Source organism: Planococcus citri, chromosome 4, assembly GCF_950023065.1.
Source record: "Planococcus citri chromosome 4, ihPlaCitr1.1, whole genome shotgun sequence".
Taxonomy (NCBI): domain Eukaryota; kingdom Metazoa; phylum Arthropoda; class Insecta; order Hemiptera; family Pseudococcidae; genus Planococcus; species Planococcus citri.
The window spans coordinates 40,441,038-40,466,191 of NC_088680.1; the positions used below are offsets into that span (position 1 = coordinate 40,441,038).

General features: G+C 35.0%; 1 protein-coding gene and 1 long non-coding RNA gene across 3 annotated transcripts; one reads left to right on the plus strand and one right to left on the minus strand.

Annotated features, from left to right (window-relative positions):
- Positions 1-948: 948 nt before the first annotated feature.
- Positions 949-24,539, minus strand: LOC135842570 (phosphatidylinositol-3-phosphatase SAC1-like). Of its 2 annotated transcripts, none has more exons than XM_065360091.1 (15): positions 24,296-24,539; positions 24,116-24,210; positions 23,840-24,045; positions 23,584-23,715; positions 23,379-23,490; positions 23,207-23,295; positions 18,257-18,373; positions 18,029-18,184; positions 17,870-17,949; positions 17,494-17,731; positions 17,165-17,401; positions 16,985-17,086; positions 16,414-16,443; positions 5,029-5,053; positions 949-1,043 (listed from the first exon to the last, which is right to left on the minus strand). In XM_065360091.1, exons 1-15 carry the CDS (start codon positions 24,343-24,345, stop codon positions 1,015-1,017), a joined length of 1,698 nt encoding a protein of 565 aa, XP_065216163.1. In that variant the 5' UTR covers positions 24,346-24,539; the 3' UTR covers positions 949-1,014. The 2 variants fall into 2 exon arrangements, with proteins under 2 accessions (XP_065216163.1, XP_065216162.1); XM_065360090.1 differs by lacking the exon at positions 949-1,043 and adding an exon at positions 3,935-4,924 and having other exon boundaries at positions 24,296-24,538.
- On the plus strand, positions 8,802-15,935 carry LOC135842571 (uncharacterized). Its single transcript, XR_010558148.1, has 5 exons — positions 8,802-9,228; positions 11,273-11,389; positions 12,563-12,715; positions 12,807-12,935; positions 14,188-15,935. It is a non-coding gene; the product is annotated as an uncharacterized LOC135842571 (long non-coding RNA).
- Positions 24,540-25,154: the final 615 nt, after the last annotated feature.

Genomic DNA, 25,154 nt, shown 5'->3' on the forward strand with positions numbered 1-25,154 from the left:
CCATTGTATGTACCAACCTACATGTCTGAAAAAAGAACGCAATTTTCAATGTCAAGTCAATATTGTCAGTACAAATCAGTAATAAAACAATGGATCTATTGATTTTTTTTTACCAAAACAAGTAAAAGTACCTATATAGGTAGGTGCAAGCAGGTATCATTTTTAAATGAGAAAAAATGTGTTAGATAATAGAATTCAAGGAAGTAAAACAGTGAATAACATTCAACAAGTGGTGCTTACCAAATTGCAAAATTTGTTCTCCAAATAACTGTCATCCATGTTTTTTACCACTGCTTTCACCAAGAGATGGCGTTAGCCGCCAAAACTGACTATGAGCTATAATGTAGGCTATTTTACACGTACATCGTCGTATATTCTTTCTGTTTTTATTCCATGTAGGTAATGAGTTGTAGAACTCACAGTTTGGCCATTACCTATATTGAAAATGTTGGTTACAAATCCGCCGATTTTATTGACCATGGAGCTTTGTACAAGTTCTCATAAAGTTCTGCTGCTCTTATGGAGAAACCTATTACAGATCAATTGATTAGAAAAACCGAACGCGAAATGTGTTTCATTTAGGTTCTCACGTGTGTTATTTTGCAGGTCACGAGCAGCCTTCCACTATTCCTAAAAGCACGAGTACATTTTCTCAGTCAGAGTTCCATTTATGTAGATTAGAATACACACGAGAATACTGTCCATGTGTCGAGACACTGAGACCGACTACAAAATCATCAAATGGAAAAGGTTAGACTTGAAATATCAATTAAATACTCCACAGAAGAATTTTAGATGAATTTGGAGTCATTTTGAGGCATAAAAGATGAAATCGTTGATGTATTATTTGTAGAAAAATTTGCGCAAGTTTTTGGGTAAAAAATAATTCCATTTAAATTTATTTCTAATTATTCATCTCTTCCTTTCCAAATAAGTATGACTTGATAATTGATTTCGAAATTTATTTATTGAGATAACATTACACAGAAAGCATACAAATTAATAACGACACCCCTATGTCTGGGTGAGCGGGGGCCGGTTGCCTAAGATATGCACAAGAAAAAAACAAAAAACAAAAAACATAAAGTTAATATTTATAAATTAACCAAGTAGCGGCAAAGAAGAGAATAAAAAACAAACAAAAAACACACAAGCTAATATTTGAGGGAAGGCAGAGAGTAAAATGGTAACAAGAAAAAAGTAAAAATAAATAAGCCAATGCAGCAAAACTCACATTAATTTTTCATCCTGAATAGTTTAGTCATTTTAGATGAAATGAGACGATTTATTCGGACTAATTCCTACAAAAGGTTTTTTTGCGGGATACTGTAGTGGAAGGGGTCCTATTTAACATACTAAAAGTCCCACCCCATACCCCGCGTGCGTCGCGTGCTAGAGCGTGAAAAGTGTCCCGCCGCGGCGTTTTTTGCGATTTTCTCGCGAGGGTTTGATTTTACGTCGAAAATGGCTTTATTTTTGTGTTCTACGTCAAATTTCCGATCTATTGATATATCAACTGCCCTTCTACCCCCAAGGGGGGTGGGGCCAGAACCATTCAAATGAGAGGGGTTTTCTAAAAAAAACAAAAAAGCTATCGGCGCATATGGGGGATGAAATGGTCCCGGAGAGTGTTCGAGTTGATACCAGCATGGAAGGTGGGTACCATCGAGAAACTTCCGCGTGAAAAATTTCAGATCCACGCCCCCTCCCCTTTTTGGGGAGCCCCCCTTTTCTGAAATTTCAATAACACTTTTCTCAGCCCCATTTCAACCGATTTTGAAAATTTTTCAGTATGTTATGTATATCCTTAGTAAGTATCCCCACAAAAATTTTCAACCCCCTCCCCTCATATTTACCCCTCAAAATGGCGTTTTTTTATATTTTTTATGCCTATTAACAATCAATATTGCGAGGTAAAATTTTGGAAACACGTTTTTTGGATGTATTTTCGGCCCCCAAACATCATATACTGTTTTAGAAATTTTTGCTTTGGTGCGCCGTGGTGAAAAATTGGATGAATGTGTTTTAGGGGGGTAGGGGGTGAAATGGGAATTTTGAAAAAAATAACTATTAACGAGTAGGGTGTCGTTTTCATACGATTCGATACCGCTGAGAACGAATATGACTTCAGATTTTCTGCTACACTCACCTAGCCCCCTCCAGAGCCCCTCAGCCCCCCTCAATTTTCACTATTTTGGAAATAAAGTTATTTTGATGAAATTGGTGTCGTTTTCATATGATTCGATACCACCGAGCACGAATATGACTTCGAATTTTCTGCTACACTCTCCTAGCCCACTCCAGAGCCCCTCAGCCCCCTCAATTTTCACTATCTTTAAAATAGTTACATCAGAGTGAAGTTTTTCAAGGTCACACTCACTAGAAGGATGTTACAATTAAATGAAACCTGTAGAATAAGTGTCTATAATAATGAAATCAAAAAAATTCCAAGTTAATTAATCTCAATATTTAAAATTTTAGGCATCGGCGACGAGTTTTAGTTTTCTGAACACCACCTGCACTCCGTTATACAAGTTAGAACGTGATGTTTATCCCCTCCATTGAGTGTGACCTTGAAAAACGTCATCCAGACATGGAAATGACGAAATAAAAACGCAAATATGCATCATGTTGAGTGCAGCTATGTACCATGGAATAAGAAAATGAATGTGCACCGCGATAGAAACTGCCATATAAAAATTACGATTTTTGGGAGATTAAATTGCGTTTTTTTCAAAAACATGATAAGAACCATTCTTATAGGAAATTATATGAGAACCTTTTTTGTATAACAACTTTGTCGAAAAACGCGATATTTCGCGTGATAATCAAAATATGAAAATGACTTTATTTCCAAAATAATGAAAATTGAGGGGGCTGAGGGGCTCTGGAGTGGGCTAGGAGAGTGTAGCAGAAAATTCGAAGTCATATTCGTGCTCGGTGGTATCGAATCATATGAAAACGACACCAATTTCATCAAAATAACTTTATTTCCAAAATAGTGAAAATTGAGGGGGGCTGAGGGGCTCTGGAGGGGGCTAGGTGAGTGTAGCAGAAAATCTGAAGTCATATTCGTTCTCAGCGGTATCGAATCATATGAAAACGACACCCTACTCGTTAATAGTTATTTTTTTCAAAATTCCCATTTCACCCCCTACCCCCCTAAAACACATTCATCCAATTTTTCACCACGGCGCACCAAAGCAAAAATTTCTAAAACAGTATATGATGTTTGGGGGCCGAAAATACATCCAAAAAACGTGTTTCCAAAATTTTACCTCGCAATATTGATTGTTAATAGGCATAAAAAATATAAAAAAACGCCATTTTGAGGGGTAAATATGAGGGGAGGGGGTTGAAAATTTTTGTGGGGATACTTACTAAGGATATACATAACATACTGAAAAATTTTCAAAATCGGTTGAAATGGGGCTGAGAAAAGTGTTATTGAAATTTCAGAAAAGGGGGGCTCCCCAAAAAGGGGAGGGGGCGTGGATCTGAAATTTTTCACGCGGAAGTTTCTCGATGGTACCCACCTTCCATGCTGGTATCAACTCGAACACTCTCCGGGACCATTTCATCCCCCATATGCGCCGATAGCTTTTTTGTTTTTTTTAGAAAACCCCTCTCATTTGAATGGTTCTGGCCCCACCCCCCTTGGGGGTAGAAGGGCAGTTGATATATCAATAGATCGGAAATTTGACGTAGAACACAAAAATAAAGCCATTTTCGACGTAAAATCAAACCCTCGCGAGAAAATCGCAAAAAACGCCGCGGCGGGACACTTTTCACGCTCTAGCACGCGACGCACGCGGGGTATGGGGTGGGACTTTTAGTATGTTAAATAGGACCCCTTCCACTACAGTATCCCGCAAAAAAACCTTTTGTAGGATTTAGTCCGAATAAAAAATTTAAAATGACTGTACTATGAAAACGTATTGAAATTGTTTTTTCGCAGATGGGAAAAAGAGCACATTTTTCAATACTTTATTATAAAAAATATCTTGCATAAAACTAAACTACTGCAGACACATACGAGTTGTATCATCTACATCGAAATTTTAACAGGCACTTCTCCAATAAATTAATGCAAAAGATGATTTTATCGTAGAATTTATCAAGATAGGCTCGCAACACATACATTTGCACATTTCTACCTATACGTAATGCGTTGTTTATGAAACAATTTAATTACAATCTCGTATTTATCAAATTCGACATTTTTCTTAAGAATGTAATCGCTTCAAATCAGAGACCAGAAGCAAGCTAAAAGCTAAAAGCCGTAAAAAGCCATATCACAAAAACTTTTGGAAGCTAAAAGAAAAGCTAAGCTTTATAAATTTGAAAGCCAAAGCAAGCCGAAAGCTTTATTTTTCAGCTTTCTTATATGGCTTTTTACTGTATTTAGTATTTTTTGTATTTTGTTTTGTTTTCAGTTTTTGTGTTCAAAATTTTGAATTCGGCCACAATATTTTGAAAATTTGATATAAAATAAAAAAAAATAATAAAAAATGAAAAATTCAAAATATGATTTTGAGATAAGCCAGACAGGTTAAAAAAATTAAATATATGCCAAAAAAAGCCGAAATCTCTCAGCTTTTGGCTGCCAAGCTGAAAGCCAAAAGCTGAAAGCTAAAAGCTGAAAGCCGAATTCAGCCATGTGGTGAAATCCAGCCAAAAGCTAGCTTTACATCCATATAAATTGGAAAGTCAAAAGCGAAAAGCCAAAGCTTTATAATTTTCATCAGAAGCTAAAAGCGAAAAGCTAAGCTTTATGTTTCAGCTTCCGATCTCTGCTTCAAATCTAACGGGCAAAGCTTCGGATGGTCAACAAATTCGTCACTATAGTAAATAGCCACGCATAATGCTGCAAACGAAATAACATCGCACAAAATCAGGAATAACCAGGTACTCGTGGAAAGTTCTACAGAAATAAAATACCAACGATCAGAATTCATGGTGAAATTACTTATAGGATGAATAGTTAAAATTTATCGATGCCAAAAACTTTTGGACACTTCTACTAACCTGATGGAAATATAATATGTGAAACAACCCGAGCTACAACATCCGCAATTTATCCCCATGCTAACCGCAGTTTTGCCGCAATAGTTGCGTTTATTTGCGATTATCCCCAAAATATCCGCAAATGACGTCAGGCCACAAAAAAGAAGTTTGGGACAACGTTTTCTTGCGAATAGGTAGATGGCGATAGTGTTGTTGTTAATGAGTTAGAAGGTACAAGTTTGAATGGTTGTATCCTGTAGGTTGAAAAGTGTAAGGAACTCGATTTGGGAGATGATGGCAATTCAATCCCTCTGACAACATATTTCAGGTGTTGCCATTTCTCCCGCAGGTTGCCCGCAAGCGATATAATATAGCTTGCCGATCTGTCACCGCACTAATGATGTTTGTGTGGTTGTAAGGTTTTTTTTTAACCCAGCCGGTTCTTCTGTATTTTTACTAAGTATATCAAGTCCAAATAAACACTATACCTATAGTACCTACCTACTACCTACCTACATAGTGTTTCCTAGAAATTATATCACGAATGTTTTGGGTTTTATTTAACAATTGATTTCAGTTCATGTTCGATGATGATACGCGCCATACGCTAAAATCAATGGATAATACTTAACTCATCAAAAATGAAAATTTTAGGGAGTCTGATAAATTTTCATTTTATGAACCATTAAAGAAATGTATGAAACGGAAGAGGGTATTCCCGGGTTAAATCGGTGAAATGCCCTTGTCCTCGGATTTTTAAAATTTTGATTAAACATTGTTTGGCACGTTTAAAAAAAAGGACGAAGCTAAAAAAAATTGCTCGACCTTCCTTGCTGACAAAGGCGAAAAAATGTTTTTTTCGGAGGAAAATCATGCTTCAACCACTTTTGAATCGCGAAATATATGTCGGAGACATGAGTCTACAACGTGAATTTTTTCAGAAATTTTTGGCCCCCAGAGGGGAGATATTGACTAAAGAAAATTTGAAACCACCACACCTCCGAACCTAATTCTGGTATACCACATTTTGTTTCTTTCAAAAATATATCTGCATGAGTACTATAATTAATATTTTTTCGGATTTTTCCTCCATGTGTGTCACCTTCAAAAGCTCAAAAAACACTCAAAAATGTGTTTTTTGTGTCATTGCACCACCAAAAAAAGCAATAATGCCAGTGACATAATTCTACAATTATGTATGCGTACCTGCCTCCGAAAACGATAGAAAATCAAACAGCTTCTGGAAAACCCAATTTTGGGGCCATAAGCACCCCTTCCCCTAATTTTGGACTGACAGATGATTGACAACGGGTATCGTTAACATATGAATCGAACTCGCTGAATACGAATATGAAGTTAGATTTGCAGTTTGACCCTCCTAAGGGTCATATTGGGTAGGGGAGGGTTGCCCAAAAATTATAGATTTTTCGAAAAAAAAAATGCTTCATTGAAGCACTATTAACGCCATGATCAGGAAGTTGCATTTCGTATAATAGCGCTAGGACGAAGCACATAATGACTGTCAAATAAATAAATAAAATGTTTCACAAAAAAAATCAATTTTTGGGAAACCCAACGCCCGGAATGTGGCATTCAGAAGGGTTCAACTCCAAATGTCACTTCATATTCGTATTCAGTGGTATTCTTCGCAAATATATCGCAGTATTGTTGCCAAATATATTGAAAGATATCATTCTTAAAACTAAAGGAATATTACGGAACGCACGCGGTGCCAAATTTTTTGGTCATTATTGCCACCTTCGAAAAATCAAAAAAAGTTCCTACATTTTTAGTGATTTCTCTCGATTTTCATTTTCTTGTCGTCATTAATGCCATTTGCGAAGAAAAAATGTTCAAAACGTCAACTACGAGTAACCCAAAAATAAACGATTTGCAAAATTTTAGTTGCTCAGTAGAACCCTAAAAGTGGCCTTGGATTTTGGCCGCAATAGCGTAGATCGACGCAGAATCTCAAATATTTTCATTTGGGACGGGATTATTTTTCACAAAACAAATCAAGTAGGAGCTGCAACGAAAAAAAAACACGATTATTTTGAAAATGCTCCATCTATATGAGGGCCCACATCTTCGCTTTAGGGACACTTCTGGAAAAGGCGTTTTTTCTGTATAGGTACCTATACCTTTCAACTCAAACTGACGATTTTTGCTGAATTTGGTGAAAATGGCATAAAAATTTAATGATCATCACCAAAAGGAAACTTTTCTGATAGTTTTGAGTTACTAGTTGATAAGAAATTCAAGAAAACTTTGATTAAGAAGTTGCATGGCGTAAATAGCGCTTTAATGAAGTACATACATTTCACGAAAAAATCATAATTTTTAGGCATCCCTCTCCCCCAATGTGACTCTTGAGAAGTTAGGAGGATCCAAATGCAAATTTAACTTCATATTCGTATTCAGCGAGTTCGATTCATATGTTAACGATACCCATGTTGTCAATCATCTGTCAGTCCAAAATTAGGTGAAGGGGTGCTTATGGCCCCAAAATTGGGTTTTCCAGAAGCTGTTTGATTTTCTATCGTTTTTGGAAGTAGGTACGCATGCAAAATTGCAGAATTATGTCACTGGCATTATCACTTCTTTTGGTGGTGCAATGACACAAAAAACACATTTTTGAGTGTTTTTTGAGCTTTTGAAGGTGACACACATGGAGGAAAAATCCGAAAAAATATTAATTATAGTACTCATGCAGATAAATTTTTGAAAGAAAAAAAATTTGGTGCACCAGAATTAGGTTTGGAGGTGGGGTGGTTTCAAATTTTCTTTTGTCAATATCTCCCCCCTGGGGGCCAAAAATTTCTGAAAAAATTCACGTTGCTAGACTTTGTGTGACATATGTAGAATGTGGCCAAACTGCAATCTGATTTCTCCAGCCATAGCCATATATTTTTCATGGCCTTATTCAAATGATAGTTTACACGAAAATCACTATGATGACATCGAACGTGGGAAATTGTGCTATGTCGCACATTGTGCCACAAACCCCTTACCCCAAAATGGCGATAATTAGGATTCGACCCTCATTGATGTGCAATATATCGATTGATATGTTTTCGAGTTCGTAGAATTCTAATCTGGAGTTTATTTTTTGGTTGGGGTTGGCACGAGGAGTGTGGAGGGGAAAATTTAAAATTTTGCTTATTATAATCGTGTATAGGCCTACGTTGATTAATATCTGTGTTTTCGACGTCGTTGAGTTCGAATCTGGAGTTGGTGTACTCACGCGAACAGGGGGGGAAGGGGCGTTATGTACATGGAAAGCAAATTACGTATTCTACACATTAAGATTTTTTAAAGAAGTCATCTTACGAGAAAACCTTCACCGCCTATCGAATCCTAAGAAGGTAACAGCCTCGCTAATACAATAAATAAATGTTTCTTTTGCCAAAACTACTAACAATACTATACCTATACATACAAAACAAGCTGCAGCATATTTATGCAAATAAGGGATCGTTTCACCTCAGTTTCAGGTATAGGCAGATGCGTAATTTATTAAAGAAGGACAATACGGCCGAGGTGCAAGGAGAGTGTTCACAGGATAGAGAGAAAGTAGACGAGACAGGACACATATAGTGAGTACCATGTTGCCATGTAGGGATGGAGAATGAAGGCATTCACGGAATGAATATGCGAGAGCCGTTTTATTGTTGTTCACACAAGGGCTGCTATGAGAAATTAGGTAAAAATAGCCTGTTCTTCTACCTCCACCATTCTCTCACCCATCTCATCATTATTTCACCACCGCCGCCCCTACCTTTCAAGTGTATTCTTCGTCTTCGAATGTGAGAAATAGATACCTATGTATTGTTGCAAAAAGCAAAAACTTGTTGGAAATCAGCATAGCATACACTACTGCTCACTGAAGGAGATAGAAACTGCTTTTTAAGAAGGAGTCGTCTGTCGTCTTATAATAAGAAGTGTGTTTTAAGATTTTTTAATAACTTGACTAGGTACCATATTTAAAATATCTTAAATAACTTTTTATTTTTTATTTTATTGGTGCAAATTGTGAAAGTGGAGTGTTGTGCATCCGGAAATTTTTTATTTGTCAACTTGCGATTTATGAAGTGAAGTGAAGTGAAGTGAAGTGAAGTGAAGTGTTTGTGTCCGGATTTTTTTTTTTAGTAGACTTTCAATTCAACATTTCGAGTGGAGATTTCTTGAAACTTCGTTGCAATTCTCACCAGGATGTCGCAGGTAAGCAATAATTTTTACATGTTCTTTTGAATGAAATTGGATACAATTCAAAATCAGCGATTCAGGTTTTGGATGAATCCAGTTCAATGGACTCGTGATTCACTGTTGCTGTAAAATTATCAAAGTATCCTACAAGCACGTTTTGCTAAAAGTTGAGTTTTTGGCCACAATTAATGAAAATTTCTCGCCGTTTTAAAATTGCAACAAATTTTTGGAAAATTCCAAAGTTTTCCTTCATCTGAAAAATTTAGACTACTCAAAATTACGCTTTTTCAGAAAAAATTGCAAAAAAAGTATATTTCTTTTGTTAATTGCTAAAATATCAACATGTTCTTTGCAAGAAAAATTTCAAAAATTCTCAATTTCTCAAAAATTTACATCGAGTTTTGCTATAATCAATTAATTAAGTATGGGTCATTCCATGCCAAATCGGCGGATTTTTGCAAGATGGTTCTTCGATTTTTATTCAAAATCAGATCATGTGTAGAGGTCATCAAACGATGACAAATGACGCAAACCAGACATTTTTTCGATTTTTTTTGACGGAGCTGTGGCGGTTCAAAGTTCTCCAAAATGGCCGAAAATGGAAAATTTCATTTGCAAATTGCTCCGGTTGTACGTGGTATAGAATTTCGAACTTTTTTTCAAATTGTAGTACTTTGAGACAGTAATTGACGAATGATGTCAAAATTAGTGTCGCCACTTTCTGAAACCTAAAAAACTCGATTTAAAAACTTATAATTTAAATATAACCACGATGTCCCCCGTAAAAATTCCGAAAAAATTCTCAGTTTTAGTCCTTTTTATGTAGAATAACATATCAAAAAATTAGAGGGGCATTTTTTTTATTTTCGTGAAAAAAAATTAAATTATACTTACTTAAGTTTTATTATTATTTATATTGTAAAAAGTACCATCAGAAACCTAAAAAATGAAAATTTTTACATTTTTGAAATATTTTACCAATGTGTAGACGAATATGTGAAAAAAATCCCCCTCCCCCAATTTGTCAACGAATTGACGAGAAATTCCATTTTTCGGGCTACAATTTTATTTTAAGAGTGAAATACATTGAAAAAATGTCGCCGCCGTTGACAAATTGGGGTGAGAGGGATTTTTTTCACATAGTCGTCTGCACATTGATAAAACATTTCAAAAATGCAAAAATTTTCATTTTTCAGGTTTGTGATGGTACTTTTACAATATAAATAAAACTTATAATTTTTTTTCTCGAAAATGAAAAAAAATGTCCCTCTAATTTTTTGATATGTTATTCTACATAAAAAGGACTGAAACTGAGAATTTTTTCAGAATTTTTACTGGGGGAGATCGTGGTTATATTTAAATTATAAGTTTTTAAATCGAGTTTTGTAGGTTTCAGAAAGTGGCAACACTGATTTTGACATCATTCGTCGATTACCCTCTCAATGTACTACAATTTGAAAAAAAGTTCAAAATTTTATACCACGTACAACCGGAGCAATTTGCAAATGAAATTTTCCATTTTCGGCCATTTTGGAGAACTTTGAAGCGCCACAGCTCCGTCAAAAAAAATCGAAAAAATGTCTGGTTTGCGTCATTTGTCATCGTTTGATGACCCCTACACATGATCTGATTTTGAAAAAAATTGAAGAACCCTTGTGCAAAAATCCGCCGATTTGTCAGGTACAGTTGTGAATCGGATTCAATTTTCATGATTCATTTATGAGAAAAATATCCTTCAATCGCATAAAAAATTAGGGAATTCAACAAAACCAAAAAAAAAAACATTTTTTTGAAATTTTCGCCTTTGATTCGCGTGGGCAGTGTTTTTGCAACAAATTACTGGCAAGGCTCAGAATTTTCAACGTCGCACCGCGGATGAGCTTCAAAAATAGAAAAAAAATCACTTTTTTTCAAGAACTATTTTTAAATCAAAAATTCCGTTTTTTCTCCCTTGAATTTTCGAGAGGCAAAACTCATCAATTATCTTGCATCATATTTAATCTTCCAATGTTTTATCATGCCACATTGCATTATTAATCATCATTTTTCATGTTCACAGGAACGGTGTACATATCGAAATGGCCAATGCGACCTATCCGGTTGTTATTCTAATAAAGTTGATTTCCCCAGAATTCAGTTGTGTCATGCGGAAAACAAGCTATTACAGATAGCAAAGGTTTGTTTTAGAAGCATTAAATAGGTGCAGTGCCGTACCGAATGGGGCAGGGGGGAGCTTTTTCCAAATTTTTTACAACTTGAATTACACATCTTTCAAAACTTTTGCCCTTGCTCTGCTCGGGCCAAATACGTACACACAACACTCTTGTTCTTCAAGGTTTGAATCGGAACAATTGTTCAGTGCTCAGTATTGATAAGACATTTTGTATCACGAACACTTTGTTCAGAGAAAAAATTGGAAAAATTGCTGTATTGCAAAAAATTGAATCATGATGCTGCGATTCAGCTACAGTTGTGAATCGGATTCAATTTTCACGATTCATTCATGAGAAAAAATATCCTTCCAATTAAATAAAAAAAATTAGGGAATTCAATCAAAAGCAAAAACATCAATTTTTCGAAATTTTCGCTTTTGATTTGCTCAGGCAGTGTTTTTGGAACAAATTACCAAAAAGGCTCCAGAATTTTCAACACCGCGGATGAGCGTCAAAAATAGAAAAAAAAAACACTTTTTTTCAGGAACTATTCTTAAATCAAAAATTCCAATTTTTCTCCCTTGAATTTTCGAATTTTGAAAAATTTTCGCTCGGGCAATAATCACTTATCTGTACAATGAAATCAAATGATTTTTGCAATTTTAGTTGGGAAAAGCAGGTCGGATTTGGTTTGTTTAATTCAGTAACAAGTTTTAAATCTCAATATTTCAAAAATCCGAGGACCTGGCATTTTACGTATTTTACCTGGAAATACCCTTTCAGCTATTCTGGGGGGGGGGTGTCTAGCTTGGTTCTCAAGGGAGCGGGCTAAAATCCTCATGCGAGTTGATTTTACTCAAAAGGGACTTTTTAAAAATAATAGAACTTGAAACTTGAAATTTTTGAATTTTAAAAATTCTGCAGTGAATTTGTACTTTTTCCAATCTTTGAAAATTGAAGGGCCAATGGCCCACCCCACCCCAAGTTTGAAAAATAAGGAACTATTTTCTCACCAGAGGTCGCCACTTTGGGGTAGGGAGGGAGGAAAATCTCAAACTTCGAAAATAGGGATCACTGTAATAGGTGTAATAAAATAAAATTTAATTTCAAATCACAACTCCTCAGTTTGTTTTACATTTTTTGTGTTCTTCAATGCCGCATTTCAATTCTTATTACCGTTGTTCATTTTTTTTCAGGATCCTGTGTAAGAGCATTCGAAAGCAGAGCAGAAAAACCTGTCAATAACTGCCCTGGAGAAAGATCTTACATTACCAATCGACAAAATATGGCTCAGTTCACCAATTTTGAGGCAAAAACTCAAGGCAGATACAACCATGCATCCAAAACTTGTAAGGGATGAATTACCTTGCATCATATTTAATCTTCCAATGTTTTATCATGCCACATTGCATTATTAATCTTAATTTTTAATGTTCACAGGAACAGTATATCGAAATGGCCAATGCGACCTATCCGGTTGTTATTCTAATAAGGTTTATTTCCCCAGAATTCAGTTGTGTCATGCGGAAAAAGGATCTGTTGGAAAACAAGCAATTACAGATAGCAAAGGTTTGTTTTAGAAGCATTAAATAGTTGCAGTGCCGTACCGAATGGGGCAGGGGGAGCTTTTTCCAAATTTTTTAGAACTTGAATTACACATCTTTCAAAACTTTTGCCCTTGCTCTGCTCAAGCCAAATAAAACACTTGTTCTTCAAAGTTTGAATCGGAAAAATTAACTCTTATCGCATGAGGAAACTTTTTTTTGCTTCTCAAAATGTTTTAAAAGCTTTTGGCCTCGCTTCACTCGGCCTTGTTTGCTTTTCTTAAAGTTCAAACTTTTTTTCAAAATCATCATTCAAATTTCAAGATTTTGAAGCAAAAATAATAAAAACTTCCTCATCATATGTACTCGTACATAAAAACATGGTTAGTGGTTACCTCTTGAAATACTAATTTTCGAGAGCTTTTGCTCTCGCTTCGCTAGGGGCCGTTTGCATTTCTTTTTCTACTTCAAATTTTTCAAAAAAAATCATAATTCGAATTTTAAAATTTTGAAGCAAGTAATAAACTTCCTATAAGTTACAAGTGACTCATCTCACAAAGAAACGTCATTCTTTATAGGTATCTCTCGAAATAGGTACTAATTTTTGAGAACTTTTGCTCTCGCTTCACTCGGTTTCGTTTGCTTTTTATTTTCAATTCTGATTTTTTTTTTTTTTTAAATCATCATTTGAAATTGAATTTAAAAGATATGCTCAAGTCAGACACTCATCACACAAAAAAATATCGTTTTTTATACCTCTTGAAGTACTGATTCTCAAGAGCTTTCGCCCTCGCTTTGCTCGCAGCCGTTTGCTTTTCTTTTTGAATTTTTCAAAAACAATCATTGTTGAATTCCATTGTTTTATGCTTCTTGGAATAGTAATTTTCAAGAGCTTTTGCCTTTTGTTTTCAATTTTGAATTTAAAAAAAAATCATCATTCGAATTCTAAAATTTTGAAGCAAAATGAGAATCTTTTTATAAGTTGCTCATCACATGTAAGTACCTCTAGAAATACTGATTTTTGAAAGCTATTTGCTCTTGCTTTTCCAGGGCTAAAAATTATATTTTCGATATCCCCTTGCTTTAAAAAAGTCTAGGGATGTTTGAAGACATTGGAAAAGTGAGAACGTTTGATTTGGCATTTTCATGTCTCCCCCCCCCCCCCCCGAAGAACCACTGGTACGGTCCTGAATAGGTATTTAAAATTAATATTTTTCTTATTTGTTAAGACATGTTTGTGTTGCATAAGTTACTCACAAGCATTATCATGATTTCAGATTTGTCAGAGATTTCGGATGAAGAAGACAAATTAAACCAGAGTTGAAAGAACCGTAAAAGAACAGAACAAAAAAAGAAGGGTGCATTTTTTGTAGAACAAGAACAAAAACAGAAAAAACTCCACTGTTCTTTCACCTGAGTGGTTCTTTATCAGTTATTTGTTATTGTTCTATCATTTTTTTCAAAATACTTACATCCACTCACCAGACACCCTGTATATAACTTTTTTTTGAATTTTCAATTTAATTCAAAAGCTGCGAACTTTTGGATCATGTTGATAGTCGTCGTTCGTAGGAAATAGGAATGGTGGAGGCCTTGTGAAATCAGTTCAGTCGTTTTCTAGGTAATGAGTTTTAAAAAATTTGAAAAAATTTTGTCAACTGATAAACTGGGAAGCTTTGAGCTTTTGTAACATGATTTCAAATTTGATCAAAATCGCTTCAAAGGTTACTGAGAAAAATTGAATTTTAAATGAATTTTTGTGCCAAAAGTGAAAAATGTTTTTAAAAATGTTGTTGCTCTGTAAACTTGGCAGCTTTGAAATTTTGAAAGATGATGATGATGATGACAAAATGACAAAAAATTTAACCTTATGTTCTCAAAGTAATGTAATATTAAGTATTTGTATAAATGAATGAATAAGTAAATTGAGATAATTTATTGAAAAAATCATACGCATCGAAATCATAGAAATTACGTGGGAATTTTAAACATTTTTTAGGAAATATGTTTCGAACATTTATGGAAAATTTTTAATTTAAAATTAAGTCATGATTTTGAGGTACCTAATTAATCGAGAAAACGTCACGTGCCCAATCAAAATGCTGTGAAATTATACAAGGAATTCAAATATTTCAATCATAATAATTAAATGGGAAATATTTTAGGGGAAAATGAAACATGCAAGAGCTCTAAGTTCATTTCTAATTCATTCAAGTCTTAAAAACCCCCCAAAAATTGGTTAATTTTGATGTAAACTTTGACTTTCTTAAAATAAAGGGTATATGAAGATAAGGCACAGTTTTTGACCCAGAGATGGATTTCGACGAAAATCACTCCAAAAAGTGACCCTTGACCCATCTAGCACATTTTTTAATGGTGTGATGGGCCATGATTTGTTTTTTTAAATTTATTTTCGAGTTTTTCGCTAGGTGTTGATACAAATTTCACATTTATTTTTATGTTGACTCCTAAAGGTGAGAGAAAGCCCAAGAAACGTTTCAAAATTTTTGGACTATTTTTCACGAAATTGTGGCATTTTTAAAATTTTGAGCGGCCATTTTGTAGTATCGGTATATTGGTCCCATATGGACGCATTTTATGTGGAAAAATGACAACTGTACCTCCGCAACTTCTTCACAAAGTGGCCGCTCAAAATTTTAAAAACGCCACAATTTGGTGAAAAATGGTCCAAAAATTTTGAAAAAATTTCATGGGCTTTCCCTCACCCTTTTTTAAAAAACAAATTATGGCCCCTCCCTCCTGGAAAAATGCGCTGGAGGCCTAAAAATTTCGTCCTCGTATGTATTTACTCATCATGGGTCTTTGGAGTGAGCTTCGTCAAAATCCATATCTGAGCAAAAAACTGTGCCCATCCTCCTATACCCACATTTTTGAATTGTAATGTAAGTTGTGGTTTGTATGCAATCAAAACTTTTTCTACAAAGGTATATTCAATTCTATGTATGTACATTGATATTTTAGAATAATTTATTTAAAACAACATGTTGAATAAATAATTTTTTTGTTGAAATTGCATTTATTCATTTATTATTGGGTATTATTTTTTTTCAATATTCATTTGTGGATTTGGGCCTTTGGGAACCCCAACCTAAAACTTTCAGTGGTATGATTAAACTAAAGAAGCCACTTGAAAAGCTGCTTAAACAGCCGCTGGGAGCGGCTGTTTTTTCACCTGTGGTTTACTGCCATTTTTCCGCAGGCTTTTTTAAATTCTCTCCGGTTTTTTCACCTGTGAATCCATTGTCAAGTGGGTAAGAGACCAGAAAATGCCTTATTCTTAAAATGGTAGGCAATATAATTGAAACGGCAAAAAAATGGTTGCGTTTCTAACCTTGCAGGCACTACTCAACGTTTCACTGAACGTTGTAATTACTCGCATTGCCTATAGATAGCGCCTGCGCTGGCCTACAATTTTTGCGGGTAATATTGAGGATATTTGCGTTTAACCGCTGCGGATAACTTGCGGCAGATTGCAGCTCGGGAAGCATAGCGATGGCCATCAATAATACGAACTGAAACACAAAACAATATTGATAATTGTTCCACATGATAAATAACTTTCATAAACATCAGCGTTACAAATTGGATTTACAAAGCGATCCAAATCTAACGTTCACCACATTATTAATTTCTCGAGTAATAATGTAATTACGATGACTTGATTTAAACCGTGCTGAAAATATAGAAATTCATGAAATTTTAAGCTATTAACGGAAAAGTCAAATTTAATGAATTTCCTTGGTATTTTTTTTTTACCTTAAAATCATTTTTTGATCGATTTCCGACAAAAAAAAAATACACAAATTTGAATTAACTTGAATACGAGTAGAGTACTAGACATACTCAGGATAGAAGAATTTTTTGTCTTGATCAAAACCCTAAAGTACAATAATATTCGATTTATTTTACTGATTACGTCGCGAGCGTTTAATTTGGATTACCCAGCGCGTTCGAAAATCAACCATTTAATCAAAATTGAATTAAGATTCGAAAACCGGATTTTGTAATTGCACAGTATCCAACTCTGATGAACATAAACAAACAATAACTTACTGTTTGATATGTTCGAAATCGGACCGTATCCAACTGACACTTTTCTGTAACCCCTTCGCCTACTTTGATTTTATAATTGCCTAATAATAAATCAATGGAATCCTGGAACAGGTTACAAATAACTATTTGCTTTACATACCTATGCTATTTAGAGATAAGCTTTTTAATATTGACAATTACCTGTCTAAAGCCATCTTTAAGATTATTTTTATAATACCGAAGCAACGAATTAGCAACATCGTTCAAAGCACCTCGCTTCGTTCTTTGTCCTGTCCTAGTATAGTCAGTTTTTAATGCTCCTGTACCAGAGTACTGTATCGAAATGTAATCTGCATGATCAGCCCAAATGTTTTGAAACATACGGTAAAACTGTACTTCACGTTTTATCGGTTTGTTTGGATTTAACAGTTCTAATTGCTGAATTGAAAAGGAGAAAATCACTTCGTTAGATCAGATAACATGCGCGAGGTAAAATGTAATGTAGGTATGTACATTGTACATGACTTTACTTGTAGCATTAGGGTTAAACTCCTCCAGGCAATGAGACTTTGAACAACATTAGTACGGTTGAGGCAGTCTATACAATTCGTTCTGAAGATTCCCTCTTGCAATGAAATAGTTTTTCTGTCTTTATTCATCGAGAAGTAATTGAATCGATCTTGTTCGTTAGATAAATTATCGATTAAGGCGTTAAGTTTGTCCCACTTCATGTTTTTACATTCGTTATGGAAGTCATACGCTTCATATCTGTAATTATTTCAATACATGAATACCATTATTATTATTTTTTTCGTCTCGAAAACTTGGTAATTAATTAGTCCTTCGATAAAGCTTACGCGAGAGTAATTTTAAATCAAGCTAATAAAAATTTTTCATGAAGTTTACCTAATTTTTTTATTTTGAAGTTCTTCGATGACATTTTTGAATTTCACTTGTAGTTTGCTTTCAGGACCTCTTTGATCAATCTGAACACATAAAATGAATTTTAAAAGAATATACTCGTATACACTATTTTTATGATTTTCGATACATATAAAATCATACCAAATTAATCATAACAACATCGCCGTATTTTTCTGTAAGTTCTTCGACATGTTTAGAACAAGCTTCTAAATGATTTTCGTCCGGAATTATGGTCGGTTTCGGCTTTAATTTTAAATTAGGATACTGGTGCCAAAACAATGGAATCGAACCTCGAATCTAATAGGGGGGAAAAAATACTCGAGTAGAATCAGGAAAGATATTATATCTTTACAGACGAAGTTTAATCACCTGAACAAAGGAGTTTTGAGCTCCATCGTACTCCACGATTTGTTCAGTTTCTACAAAATTAGCCACGTTACCATCAGAATCTATACCCCTTCTATACAATCGAGTTCCAGCACGACGACAACTGTTGTACCAAATGGCAACACTGTTCTATACCTCTAAGTAGTTTCTCATTCTCTGTACCTACAATGTATCTGTACGATTAATATGTAATACAACGTTCTCGTATACGGTACTTTATCTACTTTATTTCTCGTGTACATATCTCATGGTTACTTTTGCACAACAAAGGTTATGGGCCCAGAGTAACGTTTATTTTGTGTGTTCTAGTCAAAGTTTTAATTTTTTATATCAAGCCCAATTTTGTTTCTATTTTGTTTCCGTTTTGTATACTGTCTTAATTAATTTTTTCGTGTCGCGATCAAGTTACCTTTTGTCATCATGTTTGATCCTGCCAACGTCACATATACTGGCATTAGACCATTTGATGGAACAAATTACGACACATGGAAAACTCGAATGTTAATTCTATTGAAGAAAGAAAAGGTACTTGATATTGTTCTCCAACCTATTCCAAGTGTTGCCATTCGTACCGAAGCTTGGATCACTAGTGACGATTCGTGTTTACAATTGATCGTCGCTCATCTTGCCCAAAATATGACCCATATAATTCATGGAAAGAATCACGCGAAATTGTTATGGGATGCTTTGGAAACAAATTACCAAAGCAAGTCGGATGCCCGTATGTCTGCTCTTCGTGACGAATTATATGCATATCGTTACAAAGGTAAAACTTGTGAAGATCTCCGTTCCTATATCGTACAATTCAGATCAACGGCAAATAGATTACGCGAACTCAACGATTCTACCCCAGACAGACAGTTTATCTTGCAGTTACTTCGATCACTACCGATACTATTCCTCCCAATTCGAGCTAATATTGAAAGCCATATCGCCGACTATGATTGGGATAAAGCAACGTCTACGATTTCCGATTATCAACTTTCTGCTTCTCAAGTTTCTGAACCTACCGCATCAACGACTGATCCTAGTGAAAAATTCAAAGATGAGACTCCTGTTTCCAGCGCATTATACGCTCCAAATTCGTCTCGAGGTAATTTCCGAGGTCGTGGACGTGGTAGAGGTAATTTTAGAAATTCGAATTCGAATACTTATAATGCTAATGCTAATGGTAATAATAATAGTGGTAGTAACGGTAGCTCTGGTAATAATCGTCGTAATGTTAGGTGTAATTATTGCAAGAAACATGGTCATATTAAAAGTGATTGCTTTAAGCTTAAGAATAAGAAAGGTAGTGCAAACCTAAGTCACGCTGATACTGAAAATTTCAACGAATTCGCCTTTTTGTCTGTTAGTAATAATTCTGATTTTGGCTCTTGTAATGGAAAAATATCAGGCGCTCTTGATAGTGGTGCAACGCGCCATATGATAAATCGTGATATTTTGCAAAATTCTATTACTCTTCGTGTTCCGATGAATGTCACGATAGCAGAGGCTGGTAGAAGTTTAAAAGCGACTAAAGTAGGTACTTTACGTGTTAAGACAGATAAGGGTTTTGTTTGTGTTTTTAAAAATGTTTATTATGTGCCGAAATTAGTTCATACGTTATTCTCTGTTCGATGTATTGAAAAGTCTGGATTTACTGTCACTTTTAAGAATGATACGCCTACGATTTCGAAAAATACCACAGTGTTAGCTACTGGTACATTGATTAATGATTTGTATATTATGGATTTTGAGCTTATTGATAACCCTAGCGGTGCTTTGTTAACTGTTCCGCCTAGTGCGGACTTGTGGCATCTTCGTTTAGGTCATCCAGGTCAATCTGAGATGAAATTAGTTTCCAAACAGGGTGTCTTTAGTGAAGAGCTCTTACAATCATTATCAACGTGTGATGAATGTCAAGTTTCAAAACAGTCCCGAAGACCACGTTCTTCTTTACCAAAATCAGATACATCGTACACTCGTGCAAATAGCCTTTTGTTTAGAATCCATTCGGATGTTTGTGAAATAACTGGTTCTCCTATTGCGGAAAAATACTTTGTAACCTTTATTGACGAATTTAGCAATTTTGTTTATGTGTACACGATGAAGAATAAGTCCGAAACGTTGTCAAAGTTCAAAGAGTATGTTGCATTAGCTGAGAATACTTTGAATACGAGAGTCAAGAGGTTAAGGAGTGATAATGGTGGTGAGTATATTTCGGAAGAGTTCAAGAATTTCTGTAAAGAAAAAGGTATCTTTCATGAATTTACAACGGCCTATTCACCTGAAAGTAATAGTAAATGCGAGAGATTAAATCGTACCTTGTGTGAGCGTGCTCGAGCAGTTTTGAAAAGTGCATGTTTAGATAAGAAATTCTGGCCGTATGCTCTTCGTTATGTAGTTTACTCTTTCAATAGGATTCCGAAACATAATCAAGTTCCTGCCAAACTTTGGTACGGAAAATTTCCTGATTATTCTAAACTAAAGCCTTTTGGTTGTGTTGGTTTTGTTCGTATTCCAGATATCAAAAGAGATGGAAAGTTAGACGATAAAGGAAAGAAATGTTGTTTCATCGGATATTCTCCTAACGGTTTTTGCATGTACGATTTTAGTGAAAATAAAAAGGAGATAACGAGTGATGTAGATTTTTATGAGACGCGTGTGTACATGAAAGATAACGAAACGCGCGTGTATATGAGAGATAAAGATTCTCCTGATGTGAGCGATGTTCCTACATCTGTCTCATCGTCCTCGACTGTAAGCGATGTACCAACATCTACACCATCGTCTTCGAATATACCTCCTTCATCCAACATTAATCCCCTCGCACCTCCTCAACCTACTACGTTCTCTTTATCTAACCGTCCGAGACGTAACGTGAGAACTCCGTCCTATTTGAATGATTATCAACTTAATCTTTGTGCCCTATCTTCTGAAGGTTTGTCTTATGATGAGGTTTTGCAAGCGGAGGATTCGGAAGAATGGAACTTAGCAATTAATAAAGAGATTGATTCGATGGAGAGACTTCATGTGTGGGAAGTAACAGATAAACCGGAAAATGCTCACTTGATCGATACTACATGGGTATTTAAAAAGAAAGGTAATAATGTATACAGAGCTCGACTTGTCGCTAGAGGTTTCTTGCAACGACCAGGTATTGATTTTCATGATATTTATTCACCTGTCGCTCGTTTAGTTACGGTTCGAGTATTATTAGCGCTTGTTTTGAAATTGAATTGGTTCACTCGTCATGTTGATATTGATACGGCTTTTCTGTACGGTTCTTTGAAAGAAACGATATTTATTAATATACCTCGTGGCCATCCTTTGTATGGTACTCCTCAAGCCGAAGGTTTATGTTTACGTTTGTTTAAAACCATTTATGGTTTACGTCAATCTTCTAGAGAATGGTATGAGGAATTGAAAGATTATTTAGAGTCGTTAGGTTTGAACCATTCAAGTGCCGATTATTGTCTGTATTATGATCTTGATTTAATACTTGTCGTATTCGTAGACGATTTATTTATTGCTGGTCGATCAATTGAAATAATTGATAATTTCGTATCTCGTTTATTGTCAAAATTTAATCTCAAAGACCTTGGTCAATTGTCGAAGTTTCTGAACTTGGGTATCGAGTATGATCGTGAAAATAAGTTATTGTTTGTTGATCAACGTGATTTGATAGAAAAGGTACTGCGAGAATACGGTATGCAGGATTGCTATATCATGAAACAACCTGTGGAAAACAAGTTGTATGCCGTATTGGATAATTTAGATGGGCCACTTATCTCGGATAATTCTTACAAATCGCTTCTAGGAAGTCTAATGTACATTATGCTCGGTAGTCGGCCGGATCTGTGTTACGCCATATCTCTCTTCAGTAGATATCAAGATAAAGCTACCGAAGCACACTATGATTACCTGTTAAATGTTCTCCGATATTTGAAATACACTTCTACTATGAGATTACGTTTTAGCTTAGATAGCTTATCTCCTATTGAAGCGTTTTGCGATTCAGATTACGCTAATGAGGAAGGTAGAAAATCAATATCGGGAAATTTAATCAAAGTCTTCGGTAATCCAGTATTGTGGTCATCTCGAAAACAAACAATCGTTACGTTATCTTCAACCGAAGCGGAGTATGTTTCCTTATCCGCATTAGTAAGCGAAGTAATTTGGTTGATAAACTTGTTCAAAGATATTCGTTTCCGATTAGAGTTTCCCGTGCCTATTCGTATCGATAGCCAGAGTGCTATGCACGTAGTTGAGAATTTTAAAAAGTAACCGAAGAATCAAACACCTCGATGTTCGATATCATTTTGTCCATCAGTTTGTCGAAGCTGGTTTTATCTCGTTGTTTCATGTCGGTTCAACCAATCAACAAGCCGATGGTCTCACTAAGAGTCTTGTAGGTTCTCGTTTTAGAGATTTTTTACAGTTCTTAAAACTCGAATTGTTGTAATACCATTTGTTTTATTTTACTTACCTGTTAATTCGATTATTTTACCTAATTTATCATGTATTAAACGTTGTATTATTATGTGCCATGTATATTTATTTGATCATAGATTACGTCAACTACGTTGTAATTTCATAAGCATATTCCTATAATCATTTATGTTTCCGATGCGTTTCCGATGTATTCACATCACTTTGATTATTTGTCATTTGGAATATTTGTATTTTACTGTGAAATTATTATGCATTTTATTGTCAATTTGTTTGTGTTCATTGATAATTTTGTTTTAATGTGTAATTAATTATTTACCATTTGCGGGGGTATTTGTTGTACCAAATGGCAACACTGTTCTATACCTCTAAGTAGTTTCTCATTCTCTGTACCTACAATGTATCTGTACGATTAATATGTAATACAACGTTCTCGTATACGGTACTTTATCTACTTTATTTCTCGTGTACATATCTCATGGTTACTTTTGCACAACAACAACTTCGTCTAGCAATCAAAGCCAACCGAATAGTTTTCTTCTCGTTGATACCTTCGTATTCGAATGTATAAGAATTTATCGAAACGACTAAATATCCGAATTAAGAAAAATAACTCGAATTTTTTGAGTTGTGTGAATTGAACTTATTTAAAAAGTAAAACAAAGGATACATCCGTGTATAATTGGCACGCAAAATTTATGAAGATCTGGAGTAATACAAAACTGATCCAATAGATATCCGTTCCATACAAATCGAGGATCTGCTCTCTTAAACAATGGAATCTGAAAAATGGAAAATGATTTCAATAACAACTGCATTCCAACATTATATACATAGAAGATAGATACAAATTTAACCAAAAAGGTGTTACTTACGTTGAGGAAATCTGGCGAAGTAGCTTTTAATCTTTGCAAAGTATGAGTAATATCATAAGTATATGAATAGTATAGATGTGAAGTACTCAATATACTAACCAACATACTGTGGTAATCATTGTTCCATTCATCCTACATTTTGAAAGCAATCACAGTTACAAGTTACAAAATAATGTCTAAAATCTGAACAGACAATGAACTGAATCTATTTGATATTGTATGTACTTTTCAATATGTACTTATATACAATATGTACCTGCTTTAGATTTGAATAATGCGAAGTTTTCATAAATTGTATCAAATCTACATCTCCAATCTGCCAAATATCATGACCGGATACCTGACCAATATGTTTACGATTTGTGATAACTACCAGATAGAAACCAGAGACTAATCGAATTCTGCCCAAAACACCGTATATGGTTTGCATCTCGGCCAGTGGTGGAATTTGGCCGTTATTAGCTGTTGATTAAATTGCTTTGGTAATTAGATTGAAATCGCTAGCTTTCGAAATGTATCACAATGCACCTACTTTGTAACGACATTTCTTCAGTAACCCGATCGATGTGAAGCAATACGGATTCATTTTCAGTTGGTTGTAAGTAGTAACTTTCAGGTGTTGAATATCTGCAAGAATACAAAGCTTACTGATAATTTTAGTTCATTTCTGCACATCGAAGAAATTAATTGCTATATTATAGAGAGAACTTACAAATTCAAGCAGTCATATAGTTTGTACGTTTTCATGTCGTTAATTTCCATTTCAAACTTCAAAGAGACTATCCCATCAGCATCAGCAGCTATGTTCGTTTTGCAGTTGCAGTTGCAGTTTGCAGTTGCTCACTCGGTCTAGCTCGGTTTAAATCCTGGATTCCTGGTGCATTATGTCTACCCTGCGCAGGATAGCGCGGAGCAAAACCCGGCCAAACGAACATAAACATAGCTAGCTTATCACAATCAAGGATTTGTTTGTAAACAATACAGCACCAGTAGCACCACATTGCGAAACCTTAAATACACCATCGGCTTTTTAGTTTTTGAACATTAAATTGAGGCGCAATTGCGCAAAGATTGCTGCAAACTAATTTTTGCAAATACATAACAAAATTTTCACCTACATATGTACAGCCAATAGATGGTGGATCGGAAAATGGCCTGGGTAGCAGTGGATCCTCATCCTCAAGGAGGGAGAGAGGGTGAAATCTGTCCTCATCATCGAGCTTATAGGGTCGAATTCATAGACGTTATTTAAGGAACACTTGACTAAGTGGTGAATTTTGATTCAATTTTTCTCACGAACGAATAAAAATTTCATCTTTTTAAAATGATAAATCAATGCTTCGGAGTCCAATATCTAAATTTAATGAAAAACAACATTTCTAAAATTCAATCACGCTTGGAAAAATTGCTCCAAAATTCACCACTTAGCCAAGTGATTCCTAAGTAACGTCTATGAATACGGCCCTTAGTCGATGGTCCTGAAAGGAAATTTAATTTTGAAATTTTTGAACACTTTTAGTGACTATACGTTCTTATTTTTTTCAATATTTTTCCATAAAAACGGGAAAAAC

Bases quoted from the DNA above. Each gene is read 5' to 3' on its own strand.
- LOC135842570 (XM_065360090.1), bottom strand. From the start codon at position 24,345: ATGGAAATTAACGACATGAAAACGTACAAACTATATGACTGCTTGAAT. The intron at 23,296-23,378 runs GTATCCTTTGTT...TCGGATATTTAG, and splicing joins CGTGCCAATTATACACGGAT to TCGTTTCGATAAATTCTTAT. The intron at 17,732-17,869 runs GTAAACTTCATG...AAATAATTACAG, and splicing joins CTTCAAAATAAAAAAATTAG to ATATGAAGCGTATGACTTCC.